Source organism: Erinaceus europaeus, chromosome 2, assembly GCF_950295315.1.
Source record: "Erinaceus europaeus chromosome 2, mEriEur2.1, whole genome shotgun sequence".
NCBI lineage: Eukaryota > Metazoa > Chordata > Mammalia > Eulipotyphla > Erinaceidae > Erinaceus > Erinaceus europaeus.
Window position 1 is genome coordinate 190,745,728 of NC_080163.1, and position 18,922 is coordinate 190,764,649.

Here is an 18,922-nt window from a genome sequence, read left to right on the forward strand (position 1 = left end):
AATTACTGGGACCAGAGCCAGGGAACTTAGCAGGTAGATTCAGTGTTGATAGCTCTGAGCAGCTTCTCACTGTTGCTGAGACCTCTTTTTCCCCTACTTGAAAATGCCTAGATCCAGTTTGTCCCCTTTCTGCTCAGACCCCCTTCTTGGACTTCCTGGCTTGCCTGGATTGTCTAGGCCCTTCTTCAGATAATACAAACACAAGCCATGAACCTGGACCTGTCTCTCTTGAAGTGGTGGCACAGGGCTTCTGGGACAAGTTCAGTTAGTTAATTAACTAATTAATTGTGGTCACTGAGGTTTCACTAGTCTGAACTAATTTTTCTTTCTTTTCTTTTTCTTTTTTTTTTTTTTTCTTTCTTCAGCTAGATGGAGGCAAAAAAAGAGAGAAAGATACCACAGTGCCAAAGATTCCTTCAGTGGGGTGGAGGCCCAACTCTAACCTGGTTGTATATGTGACATGGCAGGCACACTACTCAGGTGAGCTATTTGCTATTTGTTTTTATCTGGTACAGTTTATTTTTAGCTAGTTGTTACCCATCCAGGTTTCATGCCTCTATGGGTCCACGGTTCTCAGTGGACTTTTTTTTTTCCCTTCTTAACTTTTTTGGGGGGCTCCCTGCGAACACTAAAGAATGCACTCCACTGAGTGAGCTATCTCTTGTCCCCCCCCCAGATTCAGTTTAGAAAGGCTAAACCTTGTATTTATTTATTTATTTCCCTTTTGTTGCTCTTGTTTATCATTGTTGTTATTGGATTGGACAGAGAGAAATGGAGAGAGGAGGGAAGGCAGAGAGGGGGAGAGAAAGACAGACACCTGGAGACCTGTTTCACAGCCTGTGAAGCGACCCCCCTACAGGTGGGGAGCCAGGGGCTGGAACTGGGATCCTTATGTCAGTCCTTGTGCTTTGTGCCACGTGTGCTTAACTCACTGTGCCACCGCCAGGCCCCCCAAGGCTAAACCTTTTATGTTGGGGTCCCCACGTAAACTAAGGCCTAAAGGTTGACGGGAGTCTGGTCTTTCAGGCCAAGATGGTGCTGAGGGTGTGTAGGGGTGCGAGGAAAATCCTAGTTGTGGAGGACAGTTGTGTCCAAGTGGGGTAAGGAGGTGTGTGCAAAACCTGTGGTCCCTTGGGTCAGATGTATGTTATGGATGCCCCCCATGCCAGCGGCAGAGGACTTCTCACATCAGGCGGGTGTGAGAGGCACCATGTGCCACATGTGCGTGCGAGGCTTGCGGTCACATGTGCCAGGGGGCTGCACGTGAGAGTGTCACTGTCTCCGCCCCATCACGAGCCAAGTTGGGGGTGGTGGTGAGTCATGGGCTCAGCCTTCAGCGCCAACTGTCATGTTCCTTCCCCCCAAATTTCACCCCCCCTCCCCACCCAGCCGAGCACCACCCACCCCCACGCCCAGATCTGTGTGGCTTCTCCCTTCTATCCCCTTGCCCTGCTCTACCCCTCCCCACCCCTCAGAGGCTGCATTGTTCCCTGAGAGGCTGCCACTTCTGCTGGCTCTGCCCTCTGACTCTCTGCTTTTGCTGCCTCCCTCCCCTTCACTCGAGGCCTCTGTTGGGGGCTAGCAAACCAGGGTCTCTTCCCCCCACCTACTCCTCTCAGTGGGTCCCAAGGAGATCTCTGAGCATTGAAGAGAATTCCCACACTCACTCCCCACACACACTCTTTGATCTGTTTCTGCTGAAGGGGGAGGGGTTCCTAGTCTCCATGCGATCTTGCTTCAGCGGGTCCCTTGTGTCCATGGGCCCTATCTTGTCTAGTGGTCTCCCTGGCTTCTGTGGGCCCCCCACTGCCACCATCCCTCATCTCTGTGATAACACATGCTGGTTCCTGTCTTGTGTGTGTGTGTGTGTGTGTGTGTGTGTGTATGTGTGGGTGGTGGGGGGTTGTCCTCCTGTCCCATATCACCACAGACAGCTCTCCATGACTGAGTGGTGATGCCTCTGGGGTCTCTCCCCATCTTCCCAGGGGCCCTGTCCCCACCCCCATTACCCCCACCAGGCTGCCCCTGTCACCATCTTCAGGCAGTGAGGGAGGCCCTGTGTGTCCACCAACGTGCCTCTCCCCTTAACTTCTGGGTACCCCGAGGTGCTCCCTGGTGCAATGAGCTTCCTCTGTTTCCGCTGCCCTTGTCCTTGCGGGGTGGATGGGTGGACCTCAGCCCATCTCTCTGGGTGTCTCTGCATCTCCCTTCATCTGTATGGCCTCCTCCCCAGCCTCCCCGGGCCCTGTGGGCTCTGGGCCCGCCTGGCAGGGCGGTGGCACGGTGTGGTGGAGGAGGTGGCTGGGGGTGGGGGGGGTGGGGGGGTGGATCCTCGGGCGGGTGCAGCGCCTTCCCCTCATCAGCATTCTCCTTGCGGTCCCCCAGCCCCGACCAATACGGGCTCCCCCTCCCCGGCCCCCCTCCCGGCTCTCCGCCCGCCTCCCGCCCTCCTCCCCGCGCCTCCCGCCCCGCTCTCTCCCGCCCCGCTCTCCCCCGCCCCCCGCGCTCCAGGACCCAGCGCGGGCGGCAGGCGGCGGCCTCGCCGGAGCAGGAGCGGCGGCAGCGGGGAGGCCCAGCCGGGACCGAGCCGGCGGCGGCGGCTCCTCCTCGGGGGAGGGGGGGACCCGGAGCCCGTAGCCAGGCCCTCCCTGCGCCGTTGCCCTCGGGACACCCCATCCTCCCTCTCCTCCTGCCCCTTCCACCTGCTCCTCTCCATCCTCCCTTCCCTCCTTCACCCCATCTCTCCACCTCGCCTGGCCTCTCCGGGTCTCCCAGCATCCCACCTTCTTTGCCCCTCCACTGCTCAGCCTCCCTCACCCCCCACCCCTAAGCATGCTTTTCCCGCGGGGGCTGAGGGCTTAAGGACTCCAGGCCCCTGCTTCCTCCAGGACAGAGCCTAGGCTCCCGGGGGGAGGGGGGAAGGGGTGGCCCCCTCCCCCCCACCGAGGCCTCCCCTCCCCCACTTTGCCTGATGGCCGGCTTCTTTTTCTCCGTCCGGCCCTCGCCCCCTGTGGCTCCCCCAGGCCGGCCCGGCTAGGGGAGGGGGCGGGGGGCCCTTTCCTGGGCCGGCTTCCCCCTCCCCCGGCTCTGCCTGTGCCCCCTCCCTTTGGTTTTCACCTTCCTCCCTCCTTCCCTTCCATTTGCTCCTTCTCCCTCTCCTCTCTCCCCTTCTCTCCTCCATTTTCTCCTTTCCCTTTCCTCCCCTCCCCGCCTGCCCTCTCCTCTTTCTACCTGTCCTTCCTCCCGGCTCCTGGCCCCCCCCCCCAATTTTTTTATTAGTTGGGGGCCCTGCAGGAGGCGGGGGAGGGGGCCGTGGAGTGCCCTCTCCCCCCGCCCCAGCCCCCCCACCCGGGCCCAGAGCATCTCCCGTGGTGGTTCCTCGGGCCTCGAGGGAGCCCAGCCCTCCTCCGTCCCACCAGCATCCGTGAGTGTCTGCAAGGCGGGGGTTGGGTGGGGGCCTGGACTGGACTGGAGGCTGAGTGCCCGCTGCCTGGCAAGGCCCCACATTCCCTCCCCTACAACCCCCTCTCCCCATTAGGGGCCTGTCCTGCACCCTCATCCCTTCCCCTGGGCTGGTCTCACTCCTTCTTCTGGGCACACAACTGGGCCCAGGCTCAGGTCCTGAGGACTGAGTGGCTCTCACCTGTGGTCTCTTCTGTTGCTCCTTACCACTCTCCTCTGTCTGCCTTGATCCTCGCCCATCCCATCTCCCTCTCCCTCTCCTTCTCCCTCTCTCTCTGCTGGAGATGTCTTTCCATTTTTCAGACTCCACTCTGGTGGCGTTGGCATCTCTTGGGCCCCTTCTCTGACTGTCCAACTCCTGCTTTGCTGTCAGTCCTTTCTCTCTGTGTGTCTCTGCCCATCTCAAGGTTCCCATCTGTCTTTCCTTCTCTCTTTTGGGGTGCTCCCCTCCCATGGCAAGACCAGGCCCTCTGTCACTTCTCTGCCAGCACCTCTACTCTCACTCTGGAGTCCAGAGTCCTTCCTTCACTCTTCTGCCTCCTTCCTCCACATCCTCTCTGCCCCAGGGTCTGACCCCCTTCTCTCTTCCACTCCTGGCCTTCCATGCCCATTGCTCCCCAGCCTGCCCATTCTGAGAACCCTCTCAGTCCCCACCACAGCATCCTGAGTATCTCATGGTGAGCACCCTTCCTTGGAACTTGTGCCCTCCAGTGTGTTCTTGCCCTGTCCCTGACGCTGCCCCTCCAGGTCACCCCTCCTCCTCATTGCCTCAGTTTCCCTCCTTGACTCTCACTCACCCTCTCCTTGTTTGTAATCCTATTGTCTCAGCCCCCTCTTCTCTGCTAAAGGTCTGCTGAGTAGCTCTGAATTTCCCTCTTTCTTTTCAGAGTTCTACTCTCTCTCTCTCTTGCCTCTCTCTCCTCCCCCCACAGTCCTTGTACCTATTGTCATTTCTGGGCCCTCTCCCTCTCCCTGTGTGTGCCTTCGCTTTCTGCCTTGGTTACTCCACCTTCTGCCCTCTTTGAACCTTCCCTGATGCTGTCTGTCCTCTTTTATCTGTGCATCCTCTCTCGTTTAGTTCTGAGTTACTTCTTTTGGGTCTATCTGTTTGTGCCTACTTGTCCCTCTGTCCATCTGTTGCCCCTCATCCCTGAGCTCTGTCCCTGTTCTGACCACATCTGCCACCTGTGGGTCTCTGCTCTTCTGCCCCCACCTGTCCCTTGGTTCTTTCTGTCACTCTCTGCTCCCTGATCCCTCCCCTCAGGACCCCCTTGAGTAACTCTGAGTGACCGCCCTGCCCTACACCCTACCTCTCTCTGTGTCCCCCCTCCCCACTAACCCCCACCCCTTATGAACTCTCTATCTGCATCCCTGAGCTTCCCTGTTCCTCCACTTGGTAGCCTTCCCCTTCTATCCAGATTGCAGTGTCCAGCCTCTCCGGATGTCCCCATCCTAGCTGTCTTTCCCAGAGGTCCCGGGATACGTGTTCAAGGTCACGTGGGAGTCAGGTGCACACAGGGACAGACAGAATCTCAGATCAGGTCTCCTGCTGCCCTGGCCCAGGCCTTCTCTGAAGCCTTGTCCTGGGCCTTAGCCTTCTCCTTAAAGCTTCTGTTCTGCCACCATCCCATTGGCCCAAGCCATCCATCCACAGGGACCTCGAGGGGCACAGAGAGACACTCAGGCTCGCCTCATGGCACTTAGGGCTTCACGGTGGCCCTCTCCCTAGAGAAACCCATGTCCTTTCCCTTGGGGCTCCACCCTGGGGCACCACTCCAGGTGGGTGGGTGCACATCTGGCCACACTTATCCCTGTTCAGTAACTGCCCTGTGTGAAGCAGATTCTAACTCTGCGGGTGGAACACGTGTGGAGGAGCAAAGATGCACTGTGTCCCCTGATCTCCAGCTCCCCAGAAGTGGGTAGGAGTCTCTGGCCCCGCCTGAAGCCAGTAGTGCCCTCCTCCGGCTCCCCTCTGGTCTCTCTCTTCCTGTTCTCATTGGGCATCACCACCCATACATCACTGAGATAATGCGCTGCTTTGCTGATTGGTTTGTTGTTACAGAGCCTTCTCCTTCTTTTTTCTTTTTCTCTTTCCAGAGCTCCACTCAGCTCTGGCATGTGGTGGTGCTGGGGATTGAACCTGGGACCTCAGAGCCCCAGGCGTGAGTCTTTTGCAGAACCATTATGCTGTCCCCCTGACTTTTTCCTGTTCTGTTTGTGTCTCTGCTGGCTCTAGGTTTCCCTCTGCTTGACCTGTTCATTCTTTCTTTCTCTCCAGACCCCTCTTTTCTACTCTCAACTCCACCCTCTCCTCCTCCTCCTAACTGCAGCTCTCTAATCCTTTTTTTCTCTCTAACTCAACCAGGGGTTCTTCTCGTCATTCCTTTCTACTTCTGCCCGCTTTCCCTTTCTCCTTTCCGAGTCTTTGCATGTTTTCCGTCTCTCAGCTTCTCTTCTTCCTCTTTCTGTTTTCCTTTTTATTTTATTATTATTATGCTTTGGGTTCATCTAGTTGTCTCTATGTGTGTGACTCTCTCTCCCTAGCTCATCCTTTCTTCACCCCAAGTTTCCTAACTCCCGGATACTCTCCCCCCCAAGACCCCGGATGTCCAGGCCTCTCTCCCTGTGGGATTGTGGGAACCAGGGACGTCAGGAAGGTGGCAAGTGAGGCCTGGGATGGGGTTGCCTAGCAACCACTGCATCCTCTCCAGCTGCCTTCTGTTGCCTAGTAACAGCTGCCTGCCCAGAGACAGGGCGGGACTGGGTTGTGGGGGGGGGGGTGGGTAGTGGTGGCAGCACTTCCTGGTTACTGACTGGGGTGGGGATGTTCCCTAGAATTAGCTTTTACCTGAAATCATGCCTCCCTCCCGCTTTAGTAGCTGTGAACATCCTCGACTGTGTGTCTCCCACTCAATACCAGGGTGCGGGGTGCTCCTCCATGGGGAGGGGGCTCCTCTGAGTTTCCCTCTGAGTGTCAGCTGCATACATGGGCCCCTCAGAACTCGAGGACAATGCCCGGGGGTCAGTGGTCACTACCCCAGGCCACAGTGCTCCTGTGGGGAGGGGGCTTGGTGGGGTCCCCTTCAGCAGTGTCATCCCCTCCGGGGCTGGGGGTTTCCCTGCAGGTGGCGAGTGGGGGCCGCGGCAGCTGCGTCCCCATGAGGAGGGGAGGAAGATGCCGGCTGAGCTGCTGCTGCTGCTGATAGTTGCCTTCGCCAGCCCCAGCTGCCAGGTGCTCTCATCACTGCGCATGGGTGAGACCCCACAGCCCCCTGCCCTGGCTCCTGGAGACCCTCCCCTCCAGCGACCACCCCAGCTCCTCACGGGGAACACAGGCATGCCACCCCCTCCGATTTGAAATAAGGAATGGTAAACCCCACTTCCTGCTCCTTCTCCTCCCACCACCTGAACCCCAAGAGAGTCCAGATTCCCCTGCTCCCCCACCTCCAGCAGCAGATCAGGAGTCCAGACCCCTGACCCCCCACCTCCAGCTTAGAGCCCAGGAGGCCATGACTCCAGCCCTTCCCTTCCTTGAGATCCAGGAGTCTGGTCCCCAACCCCTGTGTCCCCTCAGCTGCAATCCTGGACGACCAGACGGTGTGTGGCCGCGGTGAACGTCTTGCCTTGGCCCTGGCCCGGGAGCAGATCAATGGGATCATCGAGGTTCCTGCCAAGGCCCGGGTGGAAGTAGACATCTTCGAGCTGCAGCGGGACAGCCAGTACGAGACCACGGACACCAGTGAGGAGGACCAAGGGCAGGGGCCCTGTGGTGGTGGTGGTGGTGAGGCAAGGCAGGCTGGAAGCCCTCTGTCTGTCCCTCAGCTCCCCAGTCCCCTAGTCTCCTCAGCTAGCCTGCCTTCTGGCTCCCTCTGCCCCTTCTTTCGTGTCAGCTCTGAGGCAGACACTGCTGGGAGTACTGGGAAGCAGTGAGAGGTGGGAGTGGGGGTTGCCAGCCCCAGGTGCTTCTGGGAGCAGCTCAGGGCTTCATTTGAAAGAACTGGGGAGATGGATCAGCCAGGGGAGCACACACCTTACTATATGCAGAGGGGTCCCAGGTTTGAGCCCCCACCACATGGGAGCACTTGCAGGGGGTTGCTTTCTGTGTGCTGGATCAGTGCTTTGGTGTCTCTCACCATCTAGAGCAGGGGTGGGAGGGGCTGGGTGGTGTTGCACCTGGTTAAGAGTCACACTACAGTGTTGTTCAAGAATCCAGGTTTAAGCCTCTGGTCCCCACCTGTGTGTGTGTGTCAGGGGGTGTCAAGCTTCAAGAGCAGAGGAACAATGCTGAAAATCTCCATCTCTCTCTCTCCTTCTCTCCCTCTCTGTCTTCCCCTTTCCTTTCAGTTTCTCTGACTGTATCCAAGATACATTAAAAAAAATAAAAATATTTAGAGCGGGGGTGGGGAATATCTGATCCCAGGGCCTTATAAGGTTCCTCAAAATCATTTGGTCTCACCCTTCTAAGACAGCTACAGTGGGCCTCAAAATTCAATAAATTTTGGGGCTTTTTTCATAGTGATATTTCTCAGTGCTAATTTTTTAAATTTATTTTTATTTTATGAGATAGAGACAGACAAATTGAGAGGGAGAGGGGAAGTAGAGAGGGAGAAAGCTAGATACCTGCAGGACTGCTTCATCACTGGTGAAGCTTCACCCCTCACCCCGTAGGTGGGGACTTGTGGCTTGAACCTGGGTCCTTGTGTATAATAATGTGTAAATGCTAATTTTAAAGGTAATAAGATGTATGCTGATTAAAAAAAAAAGTATGGCCCTCAAATGGTGTTATAAGTACCAAAGTGGCCCTTGGCAGTAAAAAAGGTTCCCACCCCTGATGTAAAGGAAAAAAAAAATGACCACCAGTGACCTGAGAGCTAGTACAGTGGATAAACTGTTGGACTGTCAAACAGGAGGTCCTGAGTTTGATCCCTGGCGTCACATGTGCCAGAGTGTCGCTCTGGTACTATTCCTCTGCACTCTTTATAGTCTCATCATAAATAAGTAAATATTAAAAAGTAGCTACTGGAGTGGTGGAGTCATGTAGGCACCAAGCCTCAAGAATAAATATTCTTGGTTGTGGGTGAGGGTAGATAGCATAATAGTGATACAAAGAGACTCTCATGCCTGAGGCTCCAAAATCCCAGCATCATCCTAAACCAGAGCTGAGTTGTGTTCTGGTAAAAATAAATAGATACATAAATAAATAAAATTTTGGTGGCAACAACAACAAAAAAAGAAAGAAAGAAGAGGTAAAAAAAAAAGTGGGGTTAGGCAGTGGTGCGCCCAGTAGAGCTCACATATTATCATGTTATGAAAACCCCAGGTTCAAGCCTCCAGTCCCACCGGCAGGGGACAGATTGTCAAGTGGTGAAGTGCTGAAGGTGTCTCTCCTTTACTCTTTCTTGCTCCTCTTTTCTCTTTCTCTCCATTTCTTTCAATCTCTGTCAGGAAAAAGAGAAAGGGAATGGAAGGGAAGGAAAGGAGGGGTGTCATTGGGAGCAATGGAGTCATTGTGCAGGTACTGAGCCCCAGTGATAACCCTGGGGCAGTGGAGGGGGGAGAAATAGCTGGCTAGGAACACTTGATCCCCAGAGTGAATAGAAGGGCCCCAGGCAGTGAGACCAGGGGCAAGGGCAACAAAGGCCTTGTGGAGAAGGCCAAGCTGATACTGAAAGCTGAAACTTTGAAAGGTGAGCAGGATATTGAAATGGGGAACTGGGGCCGCCGAGATTGCTCACCTGGATAGTGCACCTGCTTTGCCATGTGCGTGACTCGGGTTTGAGGCTGATGCCCACTGTGCCAGAAGAAGATTAGGTGCTTGGTGCTGGGCTGGATGGTGGGGCAACTGGTTGAGCACACATGTTACAATGTGCAAGAACTCAGGTTCAAGCCCCTGGTCCCCACCTGTAAAGGAGAAACTTCATGAGCAGTGCTGCCGGTATCTCTCTCCCTGTCTCTCTTCTCCCTTCTTGATTTCCCTGCCTCTATTTAATAAATAAGAAATAAAAAATAAGATCAGGTACTGTGGTATTAAAAAAAATTTTTTTACCTTTATTGATTTATTGGCTAGAGACATCCAGAAGTTGAGAGAAGGGGAAGATAGAGTGGGAGAGAATCGGAGAGATACCTGCAGCCCTGCTTCACCACTCACGAAAAGTTTTCCCCCTGCAGGTGGGGGCCAGTGTGACATCTTTCCCTCTTTTTTTTTTTTTGTCCAGTGTTATTGCTGGGGCTCCATGCCTGCACCATGAGTCCACTGCTCCTGGAGGCTGTTTTCTTCTCTTTTTGTTGCCCTTTTTTTTATTGTTGTTGTGGTTATTATTGTTATTATTGCTGTCATTGTTGGATAGGACAGAGAGAAGTCAAGAGAGGAAGGGAAGATGGAGAGGGGGAGAAAAAGATAGACACCTGCAGACCTGCTTCACCACTTGTGAATTGACGCCCTTGCGGGGGGCGGGGAGGGGGCTTGAACCAGGATCCTTATGCCAGCCTTTGCACTTCACGCCATGACTTAACCCACTGCACTATTGCCCGACCCCCATTCCCCTTCTTTTTAAATATTTTATTTTAATGAGACAGAAAGAGAGAGACAGTGAGAGAACAGAGGAGAGACCAGATCGCTGCTTAGTTCTGCCTTATGGTGGTGCTGGGGATTGAACCTGGGACCTCACAGCCTTAGGCATAACTATAATGTATAACCATTATGCTGTCTTCCCAGACCTTTCTGTTTCTTTCTGTCTGAAAAAAATTGATTCATGGGAGTAAAGCCCTGGGAACAGCAACAGCAGAAAAGAAAGAGACAGAATAGAGATAGAAAAGGGAATACACAGACCACTGGATGCAGAAATATTTGTTGAATGTGATGGAAAGGGCGTTCGTAGATGTCCCTCCAGGAGACACATGGGCCTAGAGACTTCCATAGAGGCTGCCTTCCTATGTATTCTTGATAGACTACATTCCTGCAGGCCTGCTCAGGGCCTTTTTGATGCTCATATCACACGGACAGAAGACTTCCTGGACACATGTCCTGGACTGATGTCGTATCAACACCAGCTGGGAGAAACTGGGAGGAAGGGGCAGCAGATGGTGTTTTTGTTTTGTTTTGTTTTGTTTTTTGTTTTTTACCAGAGCACTGTTCAGCTCTGGCTTATGGTGGTGCGGGGGATTGAACCTGGGACTTTGGAGCCTCAGGCATGACAGTCTGTTTGCATAATCATTATGCTATCTACCCTCCGCCCAGCAGATAGTATTATTTTTTTTTTAATATTTTACTTATTTATTTATTCCCTTTTGTTGCCCTTGTTGTTTATTGTTGTAGTTATTATTGTTGTTGTCATTGTCGAATAGAACAGAAAGAAATGGAGAGAGGAGGGGAATACAGAGAGGGGGAGAGAAAGATAGACACCTGCAGACCTGCTTCACTGCTTGTGAAGCGACTCCCATGCAGGAGGAAAGCCAGGGCTCGAACCAGGATCTTTCCGTCGGTCCTTGTTCTTTGCGCCACCTGCGCTTAACCTGCTGAGCTACCACCTGACTCCTGCAGATGGTGTTCTAACTATGCACTGCTGTCTGGGCCCTGGGGTAGAAGTGGAGGGGTCCTGACCACCTGGACTTGGGACATTTGGAGGTGCTTCACGAGAGGCTCCTGGGCTGGAATGTGACTGGACATTGGGAATTGAGGCTGGGTGGTTGGCAGGGTTTCTTCCATGGGCTGTGGGGAGCTGGAGTTCCGGTTATGAATGTGGAGGCAAGACTTGGGGTATCAGTGAAGTGGCTGGGTGGGGAAAACCTGTTGAAAGCCCTAAAGTAGAGGCTGGGAAGTGGCCAGTGCAGTGGATGAGACACTGGACCCTTAAGTGGGAGGTCCTGTGTTTCCATTCCAGCATTCTATGTATCAGAGCGATGCTCTGGTTCTCTCTCTTCCATTAATTAATGAGTAAAATCTTAAAAAAAAAAAACAAACAAACAACCAAACACCTGAAGTAGATCAGGTTAGGAGGGACTGAAAAGAGAGGAAAACATGAAAAAATCTGAGGACTAAAGTGAGAGATAGCAGGGGCCGGGCAGTGCCAACCTGGTTGAGTGTACACATTACAGTATGCAAGGACCTAGGTTGAAGCTTCCTGTCTCCACCTGCAGGAGGGAAATTTCACTCTTCAGGTCTGGCTTATGGTGACACAGGAGTTAGAACCTGGGACTTTGGAGCCTCAGGCATGAGAGTCTGCTTTTTCTTTTTTTTCTTTTTTGCCTCCAGGGTTATCACTGGGGCTCGTTGCGGGCACTACAAAACCACTACTCCTAGTGTCCTTTTTTTTTTTTTTTTTCCATTTTATTGGATAGGACAGAGAGAAATTGAGAGAGGAGAGGAAGATAGAGGGGGGAGAGAAAGACATCTGTGGTCTTGTGAAGTGCAGGTGGAGAGCTGGGGGCTCAGTCTGTTTCCATAACTATTATGCTATCTACCCTTTGCCCCAAAATAAATAAATTAATTAAAAAAGAGAACTGAGGGAGCTATATAGTGCAGCAGGTTAAGTGCACATGGTGCAAAGTGCAAGGGCTGGCGTAAGGATCCTGGTTCGAGCCCCCATCTCCTCACCTGCAGGGGGGGGGGGGTCACTTCACAAGTGGTGAAGCAGGACTGCAGGTGTCTGCCTTTCTCTCCCCCTCTCTGTCTTCCCGTCCTCTCTCGATTTCTTTTTGTCTTATCCAATAACAATATCAATGGCTACAATAACAAGGGCAACAACAAGGGCAACAAAATGGGAAAAAATGGCCTCCAGGAGCAGTGGATTCATAGTGCAGGCAATGAGCCCCAGCAATAACCTTGGAAGAAAAAAAAAAAGAAAGAAAGAGAGAACTTAGGGACAGAACTTGGGGACTAATTTTTTGCTATGAAGCAGGTCTGAAAGAGGTCCTGAGTTCAGTCCCCTGCATCGCATGGGTCAGAATGATGCTGTGGTTCGTTCTCTTCCTCTTCCTCCCCCCCTCTCAAATTGATTAGTACATAAATAATTAGAAGATTTTTTTTCTTTCTTTTTACTAGAATGACAGAGAAATTGAGAAGGGAAAAAGAGATAGAGAGGGAGAGAAAAAGAGACACCACAGCACTGCTTGTGAAGCTTCCCCCATGCAGGTGGAGAGCAGGGACTTGAACCTGGGTACTTGCACATGGTAATGTGTGACACGTGACCCCATACATAAATATTTGTTTATTTACTTTTACCAGAATACATCTCAGCTTTGGCTTATACTGATGCTGGGGATTGAACATGGGACCTTGGGGTCCTTAGGCATGAAAAACTTTTGCAGTACCTTTATGCTATCTCTCCAGCCCAATAAATAATTTTTAAGCACTTCATTTTTAAAATTGTTTTTTAAAAATTGTATGCATTTCTTACTGGATAGATACAGAGAGAAATTGAGAGGGGAGGGGGAGATAGAGATAGAAAGAGACACCTGCAACATTGCTTCACCACTCGTGAAGCTTCCCTCCTGCAGATGGGGACCAGGGGCTTGAACCCAGGTCCTTGTGCACTGGACCAGGTGTGCTACCTCCTAGCACCAATAATATCATTTATTTATTTTGCCTCCAGGGTTATTGTTAGGGCTTGGTGCCTGCACTAGGAATCCACTGCTCCTGAAGGCCATTTTTCCCATTTTTGTTGCACTTGTCATTGTTGCCATTGCTGCTGTTGTTGTTAGAAAGAACAGAGAGAAATTGATAGAGGAGGGGAGACAGAGAGAGGGAAAGATAGATAGACAACTGCAGACCTGCTTCACCGCCTGTGAAGCGACCACCCCTGCAGGTGGGGAGCCGAGGGCTAGAATTGGGATCCTTACACTGGTCCCTGTGCTTGGTGCCAGGTGCACTTAACTCTCTGCGCTACTGCCCGGCCCCCGCCTCAATAATTTCTTTTTTTTTAAATTTGTTTTAATCTCTTTATTGGGGGATTAATGTTTTGCAGTTGACAATAAATACAATAGTTTGTCCATGCATAACATTTCCCAGTTTTCCACATTGCATTTAAACTTTTTTATTTGCTCTTAGTAGTTATAAGACTGTAAGACTACAATGTATACTTCCACACAACACCCAACACCAAAGTTCTGTATTCCCACTTCCCAAAGATAACTACCATAATTTTCACAAGTTTTAGAAATAGTTTGTTTGCTTCTGTTTCCTCATTGCATTGAAAAAAACAACAAAAAAACAAACTCTGGTGCTGTGGTGTCCAGGATAGCATATCTGCTCCAAGGGGCCTGAGCTCCTTCTGAAAGTGGTAACACTTCAGACAAAACTAGAAAAATTGGTAAACTCTGCAAGAGGCAGTGGATTAAACAGTGTGCCTTTCTCTCTGATTTCTACTCCATGATTGATCTCTAGTAGGGAAATCTTCTATGCCCAACTGACTCAAGAAGCTACTTCTCCACAAGTAGGCCAGGAAAAAAATTATCCATTGGAGAGACTAAGGCTGATACAGATTCCACTCCTTCAGGTGAGAGGCTTATAAGCCTTAACAGTAGCTACATACAGGGCACTGTACTTGGCACAATGTAAGTGTTTTACAGACATCAGTGCAGCCCTGGGGAATCTGAGTGGTCAATATACCCATTATACAGATGGAAAAAAGGCTCAAAAGTTCAGTTGCTTGGCAAGGACGTAGATGAAAGTCAGTGACCTTTTGTGGCAGTGAGGATTACAGTATTCTAGTTTGTAAGAAATCTAGAAGAAATCTAGAAAAAGACTGCCAGAAGCCAGGCCACAGCACCGGCAGCTGCAGGCACGGCAGGCAGGGACCTGCTTTGTTCCTATCTGTCTTGTGTCTTCCTGTGCTGGGTAAGGCCTGGGCCTGGTCTTGGTGGTTCCCTGGTGGCTGGTGACTCTGCTGAGGGGGTGGTGGTGGGAGGGCCAGTTCTCTGACTCTTCTGCCTCTCCCTCCTCGCAGTGTGTCAGATCCTGCCTAAGGGAGTCGTGTCTGTGCTGGGCCCCTCCTCCAGCCCTGCATCTGCCTCCACTGTCAGCCATATCTGTGGGGAGAAAGAGGTGAGGAGGAGCTAGACCTGGTGGTGGAGGGAAGGGGGACCCTGGAAGGTGGAAGCAGGAGTGGCGAGGGATTGAAGCCAATATTCCTCCTCTGTCCAGATCCCCCACATCAAGGTGGGCCCCGAGGAGACACCCCGACTTCAATACCTTCGATTCGCCTCTGTCAGCCTGTACCCCAGCAACGAGGATGTCAGCCTGGCCGTCTCCCGGATCCTCAAGTCTTTCAACTACCCCTCGGCCAGCCTCATCTGTGCCAAGGCTGAGTGTAAGCTCTGCTTCTTGTCCCCACACACTCACTCCCTTTCCCAAGAGAGGTATTGTCCTTCTCTCTTTCTCTCTCAGTCACTCAGGCCTCTGCTTAGGACCCCCCCCCACACACACCATTCCGGGACACCCAACACAGGATCTTCCTATATTCCCAAATGCCTCTCCCCACCCAAGGAACCCCAACCTCTGGTTTCATAGAACGCCCCTCCACACACACCTCCCCAAAGGCCCTTATGGTTCACTACTGCTGGGTTTGGAGATGGGGGGCTGCAGAAGCACACAGGCAGAGACCCATTCTGGTCTGGGAGGTTCAGGGCCCATCTCCCCATACCAAAAAACAAACAAACAAACAGGCCACTGAAGCTGTCCTTGAAGGGTGGGGAAGAGGGAGAGGCATATCCGAACAGAGGATTCAGTGAGTGCTCCAGGGGCTCAGGGAGTGTGGCTTTTTTGAAACAAATTAGAGGGTCTTGCTAGGACTTTCAACCTTCCTGTAAAAAAAAAAAAAAAAGCCCCTTGAGAAATTCAAGGACGAGGAGCTTGGCTCTAGATTATGGTAGTGCTTGGAATTGAACTTTGTACTTCTAGTGCCTCAGGCATGAAAGTCTGCTGCATAAGCCACTGTACTGTCTCCTCAGACCTTTTAAAGTTCTCCTTTTATTTATTTTATTTTTAAGAAGGTTTTTGTTGGGAGTTGGGCGGTAATGCAGCAGGTTAAGTGCGGGTGGTGCAAAGCGCCACATAAGGATTCTGGTTCGAGCCCCCGGCTCCCCACCTGCAGGGAGTCGCTTCACAGGCTGAAGCAGGTCTGCAGGTGTATCAATCTTTCTTTTCCCCTCTCTGTCTTCCCTTCCTCTCTTGATTTCTCTCTGTCCTATCCAACAATGACAACATCAATAACAATAATAACTACAATAATAATAATAATAAAAGGTTTTTGTTTATCTTACCTATTTGCAGGAGAGCCAGTGCTCTGGCAAATGTGATGGCAGAGATCAAACTCAGGACCTCAGACTTGAAATTATAGGAAGAAGAGGTAGAGAGAGAGAGAGAGAGAGAGAGAGAGAGACCTGCAGCACTGTTTCACTCTTTGTGAAGCTTCCCTCCTGCACCTGGGGACTGGAAGCTTGAACCTGGGTCTTTGTACATTGCAACATGAGCGTTCAACCAAATGTTCCACTGCCCAGCCCTGGCTTTTTTAAATTTATTTTTAAATTTTTATTTAATCGGGGGGGGGTGGAGAGGAAGGGAGAGAGATACAGAGAGAGACACAGAAAGAGCAAAATACTTATGAGTTGGGGATTGAACCTGGAGATTCAACCGTGAAAGTCGTTTGCGGGGGTCGGGCGGTGGCACAGTGGGTTAAGCGCATGTGGCAGAAAGCATAGGGACCCGTGTAAGGATCCCAATTTGAGCCCCTGGCTCCCCACATGCAGGGGAGTCGCTTCACAGGCGGTGGAGCAGGTCTGCAGGTGTCTATCTTTCTCTCCCCCTCTCTGTCTTCCCCTCCTCTCTCCATTTCTCTCTGTCCTATCCAACAACAAATGACATCAACAATGGCAATAATAATAACCACAACGAGGCTACAACAAGGGCACCAAAAGGGGGAAAAATGGCCTCCAGGAGCGGTGGATTCATGGTGCAGGCACCGAGCCCAGCAATAACCCTAGAGGAAAAAAAAAAAGTCGTTTGCATCACCATTGTGCTGTCTCCTCAACCCACATGGCTCTGCACACTTTGCAGTGTACAGGAACAGGAGTCTTGAGTTTTGGGCATAGGAAAGGCTGGAATTTAAAAAAAATATTTACTTTAATGAGAGATACAGAGAGAAAGATGCACAGGGAGAGAGAGAGATACAAGAACAGTGTTGAGCTCTGGCTTATGGTGGTGCTTGGGATTGAATCTGGGACTTCTTGTGACTTGGGCATGAAAATCTTTTTTGTATAGCCATTATGCTATCTCCCCAGCTTGGTTTTGTTATTTTTTTGTTATTATATATATATTTTTTGCAGCAAGGGGATTGTATATTGTGTCCAGTCCATGGTGTCAGTTTGTCCTTCTACAACTGCTGCTGTTCACTTTATTCATTTAGTTCAGAACCTGGGGATTGAATTTGGGGCCTTTGGTGCCTTAGGCATGAAAGTTTTATTTTTATTTTTTTTATTATTTATTTTCCCTTTTGTTGCCCTTGTTTTATTATTATTATTGTTGTTGTTGTTATTGGATAGGACAGAGAGAAATGGAGAGAGGAGGGGAAGACAGAGAGGGGGAGAGAGAGAGAGAGAGACACCTGCAGACTTTCTTCACCGCCTGTCAAGCGATTCCCTTGCAGGTGGTGAGCCGGGGGCTTGAACTGGGATCCTTACATGGGTCCTTGCATTTCTCTCCATGTGCACTTAACCCGACCCCCAGGCATGAAAGTATTTTTGCAGAACCATTGTGCTGTCTCCAGTGCTGGGTTTTTTAATTCAGGAGGATGTCCTGCATCTGTTTTGGAACTCCCCCCAATCCCAAAGAGCCATGTGCACTCTGACCAGCACCCCATCTCCTGAGTGCACCCCAGTCACTCTCAGGGAGGCCCCAGGATTGTCTGACCCGGCTCCACCCACCCCCAGGCCTGCTACGACTGGAGGAGCTGGTGCGAGGCTTCCTCATCTCCAAGGAGACACTGTCGGTGAGGATGCTTGACGACAGCCGGGACCCCACCCCATTGCTCAAGGAGATCCGCGATGACAAGGTGTCCACCATCATCATTGATGCCAACGCCTCCATCTCCCACCTCATCCTCCGCAAGGTGGGTGCCCTGCTGCGCCGGGAGTGACAGCAGGCCCTCGATGGCTCCTACGTCTGGGCCATGGGGGTGGTCCCGTAGGGGCACCTTTGGGTGGTCCCTGGAGGGTCATGGCCCCACCTTTATTTTTATTTATTTATATATTAATACATGTGTTGATATATAAATATAATTTTATAATATAATATAATATAATATATTTAATAACAAACACTATAAAGTAATAAAGTAATAAACTATAAATATGTAATATGTAGTATATAAATATATCCGTATATTTACATATTTTATTATATAGAGGCAGAGAGACATCCACTGGGAAAGGGGAGAGAGAAAGAGAGACACCTGCACCACTACTTCACTGCTTTCCCCCTGCAGGTGGGGACCGGAGACTTGAACCCGTGTCCTTGTACATGGTAACATGCGCTTAACTGGTGTGTACCACCACCGGCCCCCCACAGTCCCTCCTGAGTGGGCTGAGGGAGGGTGAGTAAGGGAGTGACGGGCAAAGCATTTGGGGCAGAGCCCAACCCAGGACTTGCCAGTGTAGTGGTAGTGCTTGGCACAGATTCTTTTTTTTTTTAATCTCTTTATTGGGGGATTAATGGTTTACAGTTGACAGTAAAACACAGTAGTGTGCACATGTGTAACATTTCCCAGTTTTCCACAGAACAATACAATCCCCACTCGGTCCTCCTTTGCCATCATGTTCCAGGACCTGGACCCTTCCCACCCCCCACCCCAGAGTCTTTTTACTTTGATGCAATACACCAACTCCAGTCCAAATTCTGCTTAGGGTTTTCCCTTCTGATCTTGTTTTTCAACTTCTGCCTATGAGTGCGATCATCCCATAATCATCCTTTTGTTTCTGGCTTATCTCACTTAACATGATCTCTTCAAGTTCGATTCAAGATGGGGTGAAGAAGGTAAAATCACCCTTTTTAACAGCTGAGTAATATTCCATTGTGTATATATATTGAAACTTCCTCAGCCACTCATCTCTTGTTGGACACCTGGCTTGCTTCCAGGTTTCAGCTATTACAAATTGTGCAGCTTTGAACATTGATATACACAAATCTTTTTTGGATGGGTGTGTTTGGTTCTTTGGGTTAAATCCCCAGTATATGAACTGCAGGGTCATAGGGCAGGTCCACTTCTAGCCTTCTGAGAGTTCTCCAGACTGCTCTCCACAGAGGTTGGACCAGTTTATATTCCCACTAGCAGTGCAGGAGGGTTCCTTTGACCCCATAACCTCTCCAGCATTTGTTGCTATTACCTTTTCTGATGTATGACATTCTCACAGGAGTGAAGTGTGGAATCTCATTGTTTTTATTTTCATTTCTCTGACAATCAATGACTTC

General features: G+C 51.1%; 1 protein-coding gene across 3 annotated transcripts in view; it reads left to right on the forward strand.

The window, feature by feature from the left end:
• Window positions 1-346: 346 nt before the first annotated feature.
• The window catches only part of GRIK5 (glutamate ionotropic receptor kainate type subunit 5), a 96,289-nt gene continuing 77,713 nt past the window's right edge, over window positions 347-18,922 (forward strand). Inside the window, exons 1-6 of one of the 3 annotated variants that reach the window (XM_060186047.1) lie at window positions 347-480; window positions 6,588-6,716; window positions 7,037-7,201; window positions 14,406-14,503; window positions 14,603-14,768; window positions 17,386-17,564. In XM_060186047.1, the coding sequence (XP_060042030.1) occupies window positions 6,638-6,716; window positions 7,037-7,201; window positions 14,406-14,503; window positions 14,603-14,768; window positions 17,386-17,564 (687 nt within the window). In that variant the 5' untranslated portion in view covers window positions 347-480; window positions 6,588-6,637. Of the gene's footprint in view, window positions 481-2,404; window positions 3,425-6,587; window positions 6,717-7,036; window positions 7,202-14,405; window positions 14,504-14,602; window positions 14,769-17,385; window positions 17,565-18,922 lie in introns of those variants that run through there. The other 2 variants (XM_060186048.1, XM_060186045.1) reach the window with 2 other exon arrangements.